The sequence below is a fragment of the Melanotaenia boesemani genome, chromosome 1, assembly GCF_017639745.1.
Source record: "Melanotaenia boesemani isolate fMelBoe1 chromosome 1, fMelBoe1.pri, whole genome shotgun sequence".
In the NCBI taxonomy this organism is placed as follows: domain Eukaryota; kingdom Metazoa; phylum Chordata; class Actinopteri; order Atheriniformes; family Melanotaeniidae; genus Melanotaenia; species Melanotaenia boesemani.
This window is the reverse complement of record NC_055682.1, coordinates 26328973-26347077: the sequence shown is the minus strand read 5'-3', so window position 1 is coordinate 26347077 and position 18105 is coordinate 26328973. Positions and strand designations below refer to the sequence as shown.

The window sequence follows — 18105 nt, the reverse complement described above, 5'->3', positions numbered from 1 at the left end:
AGTCATTAGCGTTAGCTTCCCCATTGAGAGCATATGGTATGATGGATTGTAGAGCTAGCGGTGCTAGCAAGGCTAAGGGCCATTTGCCGGGTGCATTGCGCTGTCGGGAAGCCCTGGGGCCAGCTATGCAACCTCGACCCCACACGTCTGTTTCAAGACAGTCACACACACAACGTGCACAGCAGCATTTAATATAGGATAGGATACTTAACCTTGGCACCACTAACTCATGTTGCTCCCTCTCAGGTTCATGATTTTAGATTTTTATTAATATTTCTAAGAAACAGATTTCTGTAGTGGAGTGAAAAATAATTAAATCAGTTAAAGCAATTCACAAAAAAACAGACAGCAGATTTGTATACAGTTCTACTAAGCATACTATGAAGAGTTTCGGTGTAAGAACTGAATGCAAGATAAAAATGTATGTTGAGTTAAAGAACAAAAGATATAGCATGATTTCCATCAGGTGAATGAAACATTGAAAAATCATTAAAGAAAGAGGGTTCAAGTGAGAAAGACAGAAAGCAGAAAATACCCAAAGAGTGGTGAAGAGCTAGATGGAGCAGATTAAAGGAGGAGTGAAGGGTATCCCATTGTGCCCAGCTGATAGACTAGGTTAGGCTGATGTGATTATGGGGTCCCTGAAGTGCGATCTATCACACATTACCGTCCACACTGTCAACAACCATACACACACACTGCAGGGGAACAGCAATGCCAGGAGACAGCCGTCTGGCAACAGATACACATACTGGCTTGTGTGCACATGTGCACATGCAAATAAACACAGGCATATATACACAAGCAAAACAACAACCATTATGTGCATGCACAATTCTAAAAGTAAAATTGTAGTACATATTCTGAAATACAACACATACACACAAGTAGACTATTTGATTTTAAAAGTGAAAATAGCCAACATAAACCAGGTGAAACAGAATCAGTCAGGAATGTTGCCTCATTCTGCCAGACAAAAAAGAATCTCAAAGTTACATTCTTCCCAAATGTGTCTTTGGTTTTGACTTTTACACTTGTCCTTCTAGTCTTAAGAAGTTTATACACTTTCCTGCTCTAAAATCATCCCATCAGTGTCAAGCCTACACCTGTACCTTTTCAAGGCTAGAACTTCCTACTTATTCTGATAAAAAAGACTGAAATAAGTCCTACAAGGGGTATCATCTGTGGTTGAACTACGCAATAGAGTGAGACTGCACTAGCCCCCCCCCCCCCCCCCCCACACACACACACTCACACACACACACATACCATTATCCTGTTCTATTATATGTGCCCCTAGTTACTAAGAGTTGTGATGTTGATTGTAACACATTCTAGGTAGACACTATATCACTCATATTGTAAGCTATCCTCGAGACCAGCTTTCATCTATTGCAAGGAAGTAAGCCCTCGAGAAGCACCAGTACTGAAAAGATGCAGATCTACAACTGTAGATGCAGTGACATCCAAAATGTAAAACTTTACTAAATCGTGGTCTTTAGCTGAACTTGTGGGAGATCATATGTCTTGGAGAGAAAAATCATTTAAGGGGACCAAGACTATACCTCTTGTGAAGTGAGGACTTAGATGTGCGCGTCAGGCCTCCACCGAGCTTCGCAACACCTATGGCAGTAACACAGACAGACTCCACGCAAGTATAAATCCGCCTATAGCAGGAGTGCAAGTCTGGTCTGGAAGAGGTGCAGGTTGGGCCTCCGCGGAGCTACGCAGCACCTACGGGGGTGATGCAAACGCCATGCGAGTATAAATCTGCCTGTAGTCTGAATGGGTTCTGGGGATACTGGCTTGTGTAGGCCTTTACCAGCCAATAAAAAAGGCATTGATTGGTCAATTTGTTATTGGTACACACAGGTGTGGGTATGTTACATCCCACTTCAGGGGTATGAATGGGCGCAACACAAAAGTAAGTCGTGGACAGATGTATAACTAAAACACAGCACATTTTATTGTGGTGAGCATAAATAAAGAATAAAACCTGAAAGCAAATATAAACAAGTGTTAGGGTTAGTGAAACTGCTGAAAGAAATACAAAAAGGTTAAATCTAAAGCCATACACAAAACCCACCGAATAATCCATACAAAGATTATACAAACAAAAGAGTACACATAACTCGGCGTGTTAGCTAACCTTCAGAAGGTGCAGCAGTCCCAATAAGCTATGTGACCACAGTCACAAACGAATAGCCTAAGCTAGCCCAACACATGTGACGAAGGTCTAAACACAAAGGTTAACGAAAAAGGCAGAACTCAGAGCTCAAACCCAAACTGTGTGCAGTACAACCCTGCCGTCAATACGAAATAGTCTGCGACACAAAAGGCTACCATTTAGCACAACGAACACACAGTAAAGCAATGCAACTATAACTCTGCCAAAGTGAGGGGAAGCAGCCTGGACTGTCTAGCTTCTCCCTCCCGAATAAACCTCTGCAGCAGTCCTTTATTTCTGGGACTTCCTCGAGCTACAGTATGATTGGCTGGATGATGAGCCAATCAGCATGGAAGATACCAGGGGTGCGTCAGGTCCAACCACTCCGAATAGACATCCGGGCCAGGCATTTGCATGCAGGACGAGCCACAGCTGTCTGCAATGAGCAGCACCCGTAAAGCATGGCAAGTTTTTCTCTTGTTTCCGTATGAGTTACCAAGACCCAGTCCAAGGAGTACTCTGTCCCCTGTCTAGTGACACATAACATATGTTTCATACCTTGTGATGATGCAGGTATGAAAAATGACAGGATAAATGGAAATCTTGGGTGAGGCAACCGGTAGGATTGGAGGTTTGCAGAAAACAAGCTTAAGTTGATAGCATAAGAGGGACAAATTATCACTGCACTGAGATCTTAAAGACCTTGAAAGCAAACTGAGTAGATCCCTAATAAAACGAGGGAACATAAAGATCACCCACACACTTACCTGAAAGAGGACAGCAAATTAATATCTACCTGTTCTAAGGTTTCAGTCTGGAAGAAAAGCCTCCAGAAAAGTTTGAATATACTACAAAGAGGGGATCTACACAGCCATCAAGTCAACATCCTAATGTCACATTTTGAAGGGTTTTGCCTTACTTAGACTCTCAAACCCAATGGCACAAGCACATGACTGCCAGGTAAGGTTGATGGAATTGTAAAATCTTGCCTTGGTCCAGCAAATTCTGCAGAAATGGCATCATGTCTACCAAATAACAAGTTAATGGTGAGCTCTGTCAGCCAGAACATCGGTCCACAAGCAGCTGCTATTTGTAAATTGAAAGTGACCTTGTGGAAAGAACTCTAGTCCTCTGATTCATTGTGGTTACATTCAGGAGAAGGTCTGTTTAGCTTTGGTTGGCTCCCCAGAGGCATGACCCAGAAGGATTGATGTTGCTAGTGAGTATAAGATATCTGCCTGATCTTCAGTTGGTGCAGGACCTACTGTGTTTGTAGGTGCCGTGCTTTGAGGCATAACAACTGAACAATCTCCACCAGCCACTTCTGGGTTGGCCAGTGTGGCATGACTGTAATCACTGGCATCCTCCTTATCCCATCCCCTTATCCTTTCCAGAGTTCAGGGAATTAGTGCTTGTAAAGGTATGCTATGTCTTGTTTACCACCAGTTAGAATGATCATTGTTTGTTGACAGACCAGCTAGTTTTCAGCTCATTATGGTGACAGCTTATTTAACAGCTTTTTGTCTCCAATTGTGATGATGCGACTGAGATACAATTGCAGCCTGACTAGATAATAATGTCCAATGGAGCAGTTGTTCAATTGTTAGGAAATACATGACTTATTTACAAGTGTCTTCCCAATGGACATAGAGGTCAACTGTCCTCTGGACATGATCAGCACAGCTGCCAGTCAATTGTGGCTGCAGTAATGGAACAGGAGCTTGTGTGGACAGGAAAGTACCTATACTGGTGACAAAGCTGAATCAAAGAATAAAAAAGGTCAGTCATGAAAACTGCTTCTCCAGAAGAAATATATCTATGTTGACCTAGTTTTTCCAATGATTTCTTTTTGTAATAAAAATAAGCAGTTGTTAGCATCTCTTAGTTATCTAGTGTTTTGTATGTATGCAGTATGCATGTGTAAGAGAGATGGGATATTTCAGAGTAGCAGGGTGGAATTCTTGTGTTGTGTTTTTCCACCTTATAAGTCCAACTACATTTGCTGTAAATGTTATTGTGAGCCCTCCCAGAATGTTTGAAGACACGGTTTCATTTCCACTTAGTGCTGTCTTCAAGTCTCAACAGCTTTCTTCTAACATATGACTTCAAACCTGCTTTAGTTCATTAATACATATTTAGGCTATCAGTAACAGTTTGCCTAACTTCTACGATGGCCATTTTTAGTCTCTGGTTTATTATTGGGAGAGGCTATAATCCTTTTCTCGACATCCTCAGTTGTTATACAAAAACACAAAGTCTCTGTGCTAAATCCTTTCCTTCCGAATCTGACAGTTTGTTTAAACAGCTTTAATTTAACTTTCAACTAGATTAAATAGTGTTTGTTTTTAAACAAGAGAGCCCCAGTTTTCTTGCGCTGCAGGTTCGCAGCCAACTTTTAATCTCCTCATTTGCTTCTCTTTTCTTCTGTGTCTTAGTTTGTATGTAAGATGTTCATCTAAGACTTAGGTGAGATTAGATGGTGTTTAAAGGAATGTGTTTGGTGTCTTTGGCCTCCCGTTGCTTCCTGACTCTCCCCTGCCTCACTGTGCGCTCCACTAATCATTCCCCCTTTACACTTTTTCTTTATCTGTCCAGTTTTTTAAATCTTCAATCTGCCCTTCAACCTCACCGACACCATCTCTCACCATGGGTGCTACTGTAAATGCTCTCCCCACCTCACATTTTCTTAAAGTGAGTAAATCTTAAAAAATGTGTGCATTTCTTTAACTCCTTCTCTTACTCCCTCCCTCTGTCCCAGCCCAGCAGGCCCCATCCAAACGTTCAAGGACAAATCTGAATATCCCTTTTCACCGTTTAAGTGTTAAAAGCCTGGCGGTGCCGGGGTGTTATCTTAACGCGCCTTGCCGTGCCATCATCAGAGCGCGTGATGAAAATGGCTGTGATGATGCTAAAAGAAAAAAGAGGAGGGGGAGAAAAAGTAATAATCAAATATGTTTTTCAAGGGCACAGTGACCATTTGCTGGAGGGAAATTATCCCAGTAGTTAAGCTAGCTCACTCTGAGCCTGGTGGAGTTGTGAGAGTGGATGCGTTTGTGTGTATGAGTACAGATGTGCATGGAGTATTACTTCAACTCCCTGCATGCATCCTTCACTTTTTCCATGTGGTTATCTGTTTTTATATATGTCTGAATGTTTTTGCAGTTTGGCATGGATCTTTATACAGACACACACCCTTTGCTTGTCCTTTGATTGTTTCTGCCAAAAGATTCACATCAGTTTCTGAGCGTCTCTGTTTGTGTGTGTGTATGTTTATCATTGCCAAAAGCCTCTCATCAACGATGGGCAGCAAATGGCCAACACTAGTGCATTCCAAACAGCAGCGTCTGGCTGCTTTAGAAGATCGAGTACTCTCTGAACACAGGAAGACATTTCTCTCTCTGTTAATGTATTTATGATGATGGCTTTTCTATTAGGTTTGCTTTAATGACTGTCAAGAATAAAACCAGAGGCAGTCAGGGTCACAGAGATGAGCAGTCTGCTCTGTGTGTGTGCGTGTGTGTGTTTGTGTGTGTGTGTGTGTGTGTTTGATTGGCCTTTGTTTAATATTTACGCTCCTCTTACACATTGTGGATCATTTAAAAGTGAACTTTTGAAGCATAACTTACAAATCAACATAAAAAATAAGTTATGGCTACAAGATGTGCTGAGAGTCTACTAAAAATAGAATTTGTTTTTTTTTTTTTTTTGTTACCAGTAAAACAGCTGTCTTTCCTACATCGTTTTAAATGCTGTATGTTACCAAAATACGTAATAAAAAGAGATTATAGTTTGCTTACATAAGTTGTGTCAAGATATTTTACATCTTTAATGAAAAGTTTAACTTAATATTAGAATTCAACAATAAATAAATAAATAAACTGGCACATAATATTCTAATCTGGGGAAAAAGCTGTTTGTTTTTTACCTGATCAGTGTGGCATCATGGGGTTGAACTCTACCAACTTTTTGGTCAGGTTTTCTCTAGAAGAACAGAGACACATCAGTGCAAATTTACTGTTTTAATGAGGAATATTAGGCATTATGAATGAGGGTATAGATGCATGGGAAGGCTCTCTCAGAAAGGGGGTTCTGCCACTAGAGGTCAATGACTCAAACCAACCCCGGACCCTACAGATTGTACTTGAAAAAGAAGAGTGTAAATGTAGAATGTGGGAAGGATGGAGGAATGGAAATGAAGAGGGATTAGTGAGAGAATAATTGGGGTTAGGGATGAGGGAGGATAAGCAGTTCAGGGAAAAGGTGGGTTTGGTCACATGATTGAGACAAACTGTGCTGAATGGGTGAACAAAATATAAGAAGGCCTGGGTTGATAAGAGTAGTTGAGGACTGGCTCTGCTTCCAAATCCTGAACACCTGAAGTTAACAGATTCTAACTTAATTTGAACCTGCTACTCCTTTAAATAACCATTTCCCAGGTCATAGTGATGAAAGTAATGTGGAACCTGAAGGAAGGGGAGTACTGATCATCATGACATCAACTACAGGTATCTGGCAATGTTGATTAAAAATGAATTGATTAGATGGTGGAAGGTGATTTTGATATTACCAGGGTAATGCTCTGGAATCTGTTTAGACTACAGTAAAATATGTAAAAGAGCTTGTTTAAGGAAAAAAAATCTATAATGGATGCTTATGTCTCTTCAAAAGAAGAAAAGAAGAACTTTTCCACATAAGTTTCATCGACGTAAACTTGTTATATGGGTGAATTTCTGCAAGACCGTACATATGTCATATCTGCTTTAAAGCAGGGATGCCTAGCTTTGGTGCTCAAGAGCTGGTGTCTTGCAGGTTTGAGATGTTTCCTGCTTCATCCCACCTGACTCAAATAAATTGGTCTTTTACAGACTTGCTGTTGAAGCTGTTGAAGATATCGGTTTAATTTGAGTCAGGTATATTGGAGTAGTGAAACATCAAAATCCTGAAGGAAGGTCGCCCTCAAGGACCGATTTTGGACATTACAACTTAAAAGCATAGCAACAAAACAATTTGATTTTGCATTTAATGTGTTTGGCTTACATGCCAAACAATATAGGACTCTTTATCTTAGATAGCTTTATTTTTCTTATAACTCCCTATTAACTATTTATCTTGTTTTATCACTTTGTCAACTTTCAACATTATCTATTTTACTCATGTCCTCCATCCCTCTCTCATAAACTCATAAGCACACACAAGCAGCTGTGCTATGTCTCACTCTTTAGTGAATCCCTATTGGGTGGTGAAAATATAACTGCTACCAAAGCATTTACTTAAGCTCAGTGCACACACAGAGACACAAACACACACTTTAGCACTGAAGAACCATACATGCACACTAATGTACACAGTGTTGCACACATGCCCAGCTGGTAATGTTACTGTGATTAAAAAAAGAAAAAGTAAAAAAGACAAGAGGACAACCAGTCTGCTGGGAAAAGAGTAGTTGTGTGTCTTTGATTATGTGTGTGATGGTCGCCCCAACATCCTCATGTGTGTGTCCACAGGGGAACACTATCCACTGTGTGAGAAAGTCAATCCGCTGTGATTTCATCTCTCGACATGACATATAGTCTGGCCTCTGTGGAGCACAAAGTGCATGCATGCACACACACAAATACACACACTTCTTCCTGCATATTTTTTTTAGGTCAGTAACATTTATTTAAAGTTTGATGAGAACTAATGCCTTCTGGTGCTTTTTCCTCTAAGCGGTGCACAGATAAACTAAAGACAATACATCATATGTTATTAAGCACAGCAGTGTGACTGTGAAATCTGTCTCAACAGGAGTGTGTGCCTTTATGCATACATACAAAACGCCATGTTTGTGTGCACTTGCTTTGCACTTTGTTCCACACCTCTTGTAATATATTCAGGTATTTAAAAGTGTTTGGTTTGTTTAAAGTTGTGGAGGGGTTTTGGTCTCTTAGAGAGCTCGGATAACCCTAATCCACAACACACATTTTTATCTGTAGTTCATTGGCAGGGCTAAATATTGACTTATCATTAAGTGGAATGACTGAAGCCCTAATAATAATTCACGTTGTCTAAGCACCTTGTGTTGACGCTGCGCTCCCGATGCTATTAACGAATGTATGCAAATCCTGCGTAAATCTGAAGATTAAGGCTGAAGCTTTCTGTGATGCAAGAGAGAAAACAAGAGGTGTGTAATAAAACATTGTCATGACATACACACCTCTGCAAAAGTACACACGCTTATGGATTGGAAGAGAAAATCAGGGTGTGTGTTACAAAATGTTAGAACAAATGTACTGGCATACAAGATAAAGCTCACAAAGACAGGGATTGTTCTTTTCTGCTGAATGCATGATAATACAGTAGTAAAGTTCATCTGCCTAATGGTAAACAAATGATGTGGATCTGAGAAATGTGGGGATGCAGGGAGATGGAAGGAAAAGAGGGTAATAGAAAAGTGGAAACAAGAGGGAAAACATCAAGATAATGAATGGAAAGGAGGATGGATACAGTACATCTTTGTCTGCTTTTACAAAATTTAAATTAAAAAAATTAACAATCAGATGAGGATTTTAAAACAGCAAATCAGGAGTGTGTGCAGTAGTTTATTCATCGGTTTGACCTATTTTCGTAAGAGAAGTTAAAAATTATGATTAAGGAGCAAGAAAAAAGAGGACTTAAGAGAAATTGGATTATGAACACAAAGGCAGAAAGAAGCAGAAAGTAATAACAACAGACAAGTGCATAGACTTATATAGAGGTTGGGGATGCAGGTAAAAAGAAAGAAAAGAATGATCAGAGAGCTTATCCAGTGGGTAAAAGCAGGAGATAACTCCAAGACTTCGGGTCACAAGTGTTAAGGAGTTGTCGCCACATAGAGCTGTGTTTGAACAACGGCATGATAGAGGATACAGATAAATACCATTGGTTTTTTAGAGAGTAAAGGGAGGAGAGTGGAAATTGTGAATATTAGAGAGCCATGTCTCCCGATAGAAGAGAAGAGAAGAGGTGAGGATGCTGAGAGGACAAGAGATGAGTGGAGAGAAGCTATTTCGGAAAAGTGTTGAGCTGTTTATTTGCGCGTCATTGAAGCTGAAGTAAGGCGCTGAGGGAATTGGCCACCAAGACCCCGCTCCGCAACAGCTGCCGCTGCTAAGTGAGTTACTAGCCGTCAGACTGCCTTTATGTCACACAATCACATACACATGCATTTTCCTGTCACATTCTGTGATGGATGTGTTGAGGGTATAATGCACTTCAACAGCAGAGTAGAAAATATGTGCCATGCTCCACTTTTGGCCTTTAAGTGAAATAATTGCTTGAATTAACAACATTTAACGTGCTCAAAGTGTGAATGCTGATTAGAATATGAAACAATAAGTTATTTATCACTCCATAACTAGCTGCAGCCTCATTAAAGGAGGTGAGGCTAGGATACAAAGCAGTGACTTGGTGTTTAATGTCCTCTGTCAAATAAAATGGGCAGCACAGCTGGGGGTAGATGGTGCCACAGATCGGTATGTCATCAACTGTTTGGATAAATTAGCTAAATATCTCATTGAAATTAGATTATTTTTACAATAAATTAAATAATCATAAAACCCGTGCACCCTTATTACAATATGATTTGTTATTGCACCATCCTGACACCACATTTTTAGTCAAGCAATCCCATACTCATTTGTATTTCTAATGTAACTTCACAACAGGGTGCTGCTGACTCAGTGCTATAATATATTATAACCCTAATCCAATGCAAGGCCAAAGCCCACTAGCAGAGGCGAATTTAGTTATGGGCAACATGAGCAGCTACCCAGGGCGACATCTTGCTGGGCGCCGCATGGGGTGCCCACAAAGAAGAATTAAGGATGGTAAAATTTGGTTTTTATTTGCCCTTTTTGTACATGACAGTCACTTATGTCACGTTACTCTCTAGGTCATTTATCTGAGTGTGTATACTGATTGTAGTTAACAGAGCATTGTCAGCCTGATATCACACAGAATTATCAACTCTTTACTTTGTTTACAGACAAAACATTGCTCCATTTCCATCAGTGGAGTGGAACCAGGCAAAAGGAACATTGTACAACACATTATATTTTTCACAGTGTAGGACAAAAGAGGATCATCCATCACTTAGACCTTAACAGGTCCACATTTAATACACATGGAATTTGTCTACACACACTGTTAGTTAGTAGATTTGGTTGTCACCCATAAAATGACAATGGTTGGGTTTTGATTTCAATTACTTTTGATTTTTACGTTTTTTGTTGTTTTTTTTTTTGTTTGTTTTTTATTGAATCATTCACCTATTGGCTATACCCTCTTATTCCCATGTAAGGTTGCACGAGTGCTAGAACCTACTCAGCCTTTATCTGGCAAAAGAGAGGGTTCACCGGTACAGGTTGCTGGTCCTTTTATAATGGAAAAAAAGGATTTGTAATTCAGGGAATTAAAGTAAGCTGATTTAAATCTGCAAATCTTATTAAATCGACATCATCAGAGGTACTACAGAAACACCCAAATAAGACAATTTTATGAATCAATGTATGACTCTAAGCTGGGAACTATACAACACAACTTCTATGAAGTTTTGATATCCCAAATCATTTACACACATGAGAATGTTGTTCACTATTCCAGTAAATAGGACCGACCTCAGTATGTAATTCTCCTGTGAAGAAGTTGCGACCATTTTCTTTCACTATATTGTCCATGACATGAATGCAATCATACACGCGAGCTGTCTTGAATTGTGCTTTCAGTTTTAAGCATGTATCATTATGTAATTCAAACTATTCAGCATTTCTAATGATAAACTTTGATAGGTTATTTAATTCAAACATTCACTTCTACTACCAGGGATTTCTGTCTTGAATCTGCAGCTCCTTTTGCAGTTTTAATTTTTCATTTAAAGTAACTCAAATGTTTTAAAACTGAAATGTGAACTGATGCATAATGCGAGGAAACATTTTTTAAATTTGAGATTCTGCTGCAAAACATTTACAGGCAAATAGAGTGATATCATGTATTCTAAATGTCACCTTGCTGCTCAAGGTGATGCAGAGGCAGACAGACATCAGCTATCACTGTCAGAAATGGCAGCTCTCAGAAAAACACACTTCCTTTTCCCTTGCACTCTTTCAGCGGCGTATCCTGAGTATTACTGCTGAGCCGTGAATATAGGAGAGAAAAGGAGATATGCAGAGGTGGATAGAGAGAAGAGGATAGTTGGATGTATATGAGAATGATAAGAAAATGTGTGCAATGGTATTCAGGATGGCCTAAATGGTGTTCCTGCACAGATCGAATGGATAAAAGGGCAGAGAAGGAAGGAGTTTGGAAAATATAGAAGAGTAACGGCATAAGTTAGCATCACCTGAATATTTTTATACAGAAGTATTGAGAGAAGAGAATACAATGACAGATGTAAAGAAAGGACAGGAAAGTTTAGTTACTGATTAAAAGATTATGCGGAAAAAAAGAAAATGATATACTTTATAATTGAAAAACAAGCTGGTACTGTTATTCATAAAAAAAAGAGAAGCAAGTGATCTACAAAGATAATGACAGAAGTCCAGCTGTAGCTTGAGTGATGGGAAAACTTAAATATAAGTAAATAAAATATAAGTGTCAGTGAAATCCTAAACTGTTGGAAACCTGTTCAGTATTCAGAAGATACTTTCTTAAGTAAATTGTAAAACCTGAATTTGCAGCAAAATAAAATTCCATAAAATCAAAACCTGCTTTGTTAAGGTTTACAAAGACACCATCAGCTCTGCAGTGGGAAGTGCTTCATGTAAACAAATGTGTTCCTGACATATAATAAGGTCAAACATGAACTTATGTACAGCAATAATTTGATGCATATTCTCTTGTTTTTAGGTTTTGTCTGCTGTGGTCAGGAGTACATAAACTCTTCAACTTCTCTTTGCTGTTTGGACCATGATGGACATCCCACAATACACCCTGCTGGCAACGCCACAGTCACACTGCAGTGCTGTGGCTCAGTGGTCATACATCATGAAGAGGAATGCTGTAATGGGATCGGCTTTGATCCCCAACGCCATGTGTGTGCCGACCGACCCACACCTGGCCTCCTGATACAGGTGTGTTTCTGTGTTAAAAAATGTTTTCATGTGAATTTTTTTTAAGTAATAACTTCTCAGATTCTTTAAGGTTTTCCAGATGTTGTGGTTAATACTTTTCCTAAAATGAATACAGTTTATTGTTAATGTTTTTTGTTTTTTCTCTCGGCTTGTCAGTTTACTTAAAATTCTCATCAAAGACTAACAAAATCAGATAGGGTGTTTGTTTATTTAATGAATTAAACAGAAGATAAAAAGGATCCCGTTTGCATAGTTATTTAGAATCTTTGTTTTCATCGGAGTTCTGGTACACCCAGACTGATGAATCAGAGATGAAGGGTCATGGTCTGACAGGTAACCAGCATGTTAACTGCTAGGAATAAGTACCTCAGTTCTGTTATGGAATTGAAAGAAACTTATAACATGACAACCACCACAAACACTACCACTCTACTAGTTAGGTCTTTTAGGTAGAGAGGCTAAACAGATGACGTTCCTCATTAAAAGGCACTTGTCAGTCATCTAAATGTTTACCAAAAGGCATCTGAATGACTCTCAGACCATAAGAAATTAAGTCTTCTGAGCTGAAGATGATCAGAATGATGGAACCATCTTGCCACAATTGGTAAGAAGGTGAGAAGAGGAAAACGTACCTGACTGATGATGAATACACTCGCTGTAGTCAGACAGTGTGGAGATTTGTTTGATAGGAACAATGTTGTTGGATGGCCATATTGTGTTGTGACATGGGGCAGGGAGATTGAAGCCAGGATAAAGACAGATGCAGAAAAATGGAAAGCAGACCGTGGTGAAGACATTTTCCAGAGGGTTTATGATCACATGCTAGGGGGATGGGTTTTTATTTTCAGTGTAGTAGAGTTCCAGTTTCTCAAAAAACTAGAAATGGGAGAAATTTCTTAAGGATAAAAGTGCCAGACTTTTGTGACACAAAAAAAAAAGAATCCCTTAATGAAGAACTAAATGGAAGGTGTGAATTTGGAGTGTTATATCTGTGTTGACGATAATCAAGATGTTGAAAGAATGAACTATTGGTACCATTAAGTATTGGTTCCATGATATACCCTATTATACAGGGCTTTGATCTAAGCCAATAAAATGAAAACATTATTTACGGCAAAATGGGGTTTCTGTACAGTTTTTACACTTATTTCCCTCAGTTACCATTTGAATAGTTGATGGCAATATATATTTTTTAAGTTTTCCATTGATATCTTTTTTGCATCATCCTTTTAACCATGACAGTCATGTTGTGACAATCTGATACTTTGCCAGCCCTGGCCTAGAGTAGAAGATCTGTCAGTAGAAAAGGACAAGAAATATATAAAATCAGTGACATAAATAACATACAAAAACATAAAGGTTACATACAACCTTTACTACTCATTTCAGGTCAACAGTCAGTCATGGGTATTAGAATAAAAAATTGATAAATAAATGAATAAATAGAAGTGAGTTTCAGAGCTACAAGTCAGCCTGGCAAAAACTGAGCTGGTACACTTATAGATGCATAACCAGTGTGGGCAAAGAAAAAAGCCAGTTAGATGCTCTGCTCTAACATTGGTTATATGCTGGCACACTGACTGAAAGGGCAGATCATCTCCTGCAGCACAGTGGATGTTACCGGTTGGATAGAATTTCTCATTGTGCCCACCCTGTCTCTGTCAAACTCATTCTCACTGTCGCATCAGGAGTTGGAGAACAGGCCATCTTCCATTTATCAACCAGGGTCATGTGGCGTTTGTGTGTTCCTAAGTCAGCATGAGGCGGCACAAGCAGTCACACATACACACATACACAAGCAGGGACAAAGGGGAGGAACTCTCATTAGCTCTAATGATGTCATTAAGACCCTTGTATAGCACACACACATGCACACATAAGCATGCACATCTGATACTGATGTAGCTATGCCATGTGTGATTATGTTTAAGATATAACATACTGAAACTTTTTTGACAGCTAGATAAGTTTCTGTTGTCTTGCTGACATTGTATTAAAATAAAATAGCTATTTTGAACATCTGCATGCTTTACTGTTTACTGTTCCAATGCTAATTAACTCTTCCACCTTCCTTTATCTTCACTGTGTCACCGTCTCTCTCTGTTCTCTGTGCAGCACCAGTGTTTGCAGGGCGCTTTGTGTCCCGTGGCTGCAGCAGCTACAGCTTACTGTGGCTCCTGTGACCTTGATCCATCTCTGACTGCCTGCACATGGGTTCTGACTGCACACTCACAGCCTGACACACAATCCACGACACGCTCACCATTCATCAGCACCATGCAGGAAACTCTCACTACGGGCCTGTCGACACACACAAACAGTAGTAATAACACTTACAGAATGGAAGACACATACAGTAACACACACACTGAGAACACACAGTTTGAGGGTCTATGCCGATCACATGAAGAGGTGATATACAGCGGAGATGCCAGCATTTTCACCTATACAGGTAATTAATGAATGTGTGTGTGTATCTGTGCTTATTTATACTGCTGTTAAAAAGAAAAAAATACTTTTCATGGGTGTCTCCCAGAATATTTTCTTCAACTTGTATTTATCTAGTCACTGTCAGATGTGAAGGGTTTACTCTGTCTAATCTAAATCTGTTAGCTCTGATTCAAAACAAGTTTATTAGTTTATTTTCTTTTAAACTCTTAGATTTGACTCAACTATCTAAATACCACTTGATATCTAGTATACCTCTTCAGTTCTTTACCCTGCTTTACACATGGATGCATTGTTATTTCAGACCTGTTGATAATGAGATGTAAGTAATTTGCTGACAGGTCAGGGGACATTTTCACATAAAACATCATAACACACTGCATGCATTCCTTACACTTTAAGTTACCGAAACAAAATATTGAAAATGATTTATAATGGATGTATACTTTATTTCATGTGTTTTAATTTTCTTAATTTAACATATGGACAGTCAGTTTTTTGTGATTTTATGTCTAATGTGTTTTAAGAAAAACAGAAAGGGTAACATATTGACCTCAGCTAAAAGCTAGTTATCATGGTACACTACCTCAATGTATAACATGTTTTCTTTCAGTGTATGTGGCCGTTTTTTTACTCTCAAATCCTTTGACCCACCGCTACCCCCTTTTGTTTGCCTGATATGTTTGAGCTATAATTGGTTATTTTATTTTTATATAGTAATTTAATAAAAAAAATTTGTTAAATGTTACAAAATGCAGAAAGATGTAGATAAAATAAAGTTGCCATGTCAGACACGAGGCTCAGTGAAATTGGGAGCTTGCAGAAGTCTGTGTTGGCTGCTACAGTTGAACAGGCTTCATAGAAACATAACCTCCCACAGACACACACACACATGCACACACACCAGGACAGCTGTTGCAGTGTATATTAATAGCTGTAACAAGCTAACTCACTCTGTGCTGTACACTTGTGTGTCATTAAAACTTAAAGATGGGCGTTTAGATGCCATTTCAACATTCTCTACTATTTATCAGCCCAAAGGGAGTAGGAGCGTGTGTGAGTTTGTGGGCGTGTGTGTGTGTCATATTATTCAATCTGTACACATCATTCATCTGGATAGTTTGTCTATTTAAGCAAGACTAATTGTGGTTGTGGATCTTGATGTGTATGGTTGGACGTGTACTAATAAGTACAAATATTTTGTGTTAGATCCAGTGAGTTACTTTTTCAGTGTGCCCCTGTAGTGAACGTAGTTCTGTGTATGTGCTTTGATTATTTTGTGTGTGCGGCATGGGGCGGTTAGGATAAGAGTTTCTAGGTGATGCTGTGACACCATCTGGGCAGAGGCACATAAAGCTGTCGCCACCCACCATACACCAGATGTTTCTCTTGCACACATACACACTCACAAACTTTATCATGGTATACTACTTTGGAACGAGAAAAAAATACAAAGCAAAGGTAGATCACACCCAGATAGCTCCCAGTGAGAATCATAAATACACAGTGTACCGCTTCGTCCACACATAACTTATATCAAAATGTAAGTTTAATAGTTGCAGAATTAAACAGAACATTTTTAAAATGTGTCTGTACCAACACATTCAATATTTTATTTACATCTGTTTACCACTGTGTTTTACAACTAAAGTTATGATAGTAATAAAGACAAGAGCCCCCAGATCAGCAATTACTGCATGGCCATTTACAGCTGCAGTCCCTTAACACTCCTAAAAGTAATGCGCATATATGTGTTGCTGCATTTGCATGTATATATGCTCCTGCAGCTTCACCTCCTCACCAGGGGGATTGTAAACATGTATGTCGGAGGGCTTCAGTCATAGCTTCAGGTTTATGACTTTGCATCAGTGGTAGTGCACAAATGTGGAATATCTTGCTGTATTTTGCCCCATAAAGTTTTAACGTTAGAGTTTTTATCATAAACTCAACTCTGTCATGAATGGTGCATGCCTCACATGTCATACAAAAAGGACAAGTGTGAGTAAAAAGTACCTTAGTATTATTTGCAACATACCATGTGTAAATTTACAGTCTGAGAAATGCATGGTCAAATTATTTATCATAATGCCAGTATTGTGTCATATATAAGGAGAATGTCAAGTTCATGTTTTGGTGTCAGTCAGGAATGAACAATATTAGGAAAAACTGCGATATGTAATATTATTGTTAAATTTTGCCAGTATGACTTGTAATTTAAAAACATACTTAAATACAGTATATAGTGCTAATCTCAGATGTGTTATCACCTCCTATGTTCTACTTCTGTACCTTTGCAGTTGGCTGTAGGACATGCCCAAATGCAGAAATTCCCCCAGCTGAAATGCAGCCTTCATCAGTACATCTGTGCTTGTCTAGTTCAAGTCAAAATGTCTTTGGGATATTGATGTTGTTTGTTGAAAACACAATAACAATACATTATTTTTATGTATCATACAGCCCCAATGTTTATTAGACAGATTTTTAACTTTATGGCATGCTTTTTCCAAATTGAAGTTGAAGTTTATACTATAAAATGTGTTATATAGTGTTTCTTATTGATTTGTTAGTCATGTATTGGCAATTTTTTGACAAATATAAATGATGTGAATGGTTTTATTGACAAAGAGAAAAGAATTCTTGCATTTTCATTTCATTATTCTTGTGAAACTGCTTTGACTTTCAGCCCAATTTTCCACTTTCATATTCTACTTTAAAAAAAAAAGTACTTCCTTAATTTCTGTCTTATTGATTGACAAAAGCTTGGAATTAAATTTTTTGGTACATCTCTTTTTTGCTGTCCTTGCTTTGTTGTAGACCCTGACCTGGAGCCTTTTACCTCCTATGAGTATAGAGTGAGAGGTTGGAACAGCTTTGGTCGAGGCTCCAGCAATGTTACATTAGTGACAACCAGTGAAGACAAACCATGGGGGGTGGCCCCGCCCCGCTGGAGTCGTCTAGGTGAACGGGATGACATCATCCAGTTGCAATGGCAAGCTCCCGCTAGACCTAATGGTTTGTATGTGTGTATTTCTATAAAGACTCAAGAAAAAATAGTGGTAATAAACTAGTAATAAAAGGTCTTGTGTGAAGGTGTATTTTGTTTAAATAATCCAATGTGAGTACTGACATAAACATCAAGAAAAAATAAATGGTTACCTAATTTAACTGTTTTTTTCATTTTACAAGGAGTGATCACCCACTATGTTGTACTGCGGGATGGACATGAGCGTTACCGTGGAGATGAAAACAGTTTCACTGATGTTGGAGGGATCAGGCCTTTTCAAGAATACGGTTACCAGCTGAGAGCCTGTAATCAGGCTGGTTGTACTGACAGCACGAAGGTAAGATGCATGTTCGCTAGAGGTGTTGTTAAAGAGTTCATGTATTAGATGACCACAATAT

At 38.9% G+C, this 18105-nt stretch overlaps 1 protein-coding gene across 1 annotated transcript in view; it reads left to right on the top strand.

The window, feature by feature from the left end:
* Nucleotides 1-18105, top strand: part of ush2a (Usher syndrome 2A (autosomal recessive, mild)) — a 250130-nt gene that overhangs the window by 180917 nt on the left and 51108 nt on the right. The window contains 4 exon segments of the mRNA XM_042001931.1: nt 12032-12255; nt 14371-14707; nt 17518-17715; nt 17890-18044. Coding sequence (XP_041857865.1) covers nt 12032-12255; nt 14371-14707; nt 17518-17715; nt 17890-18044 — 914 coding nt within the window.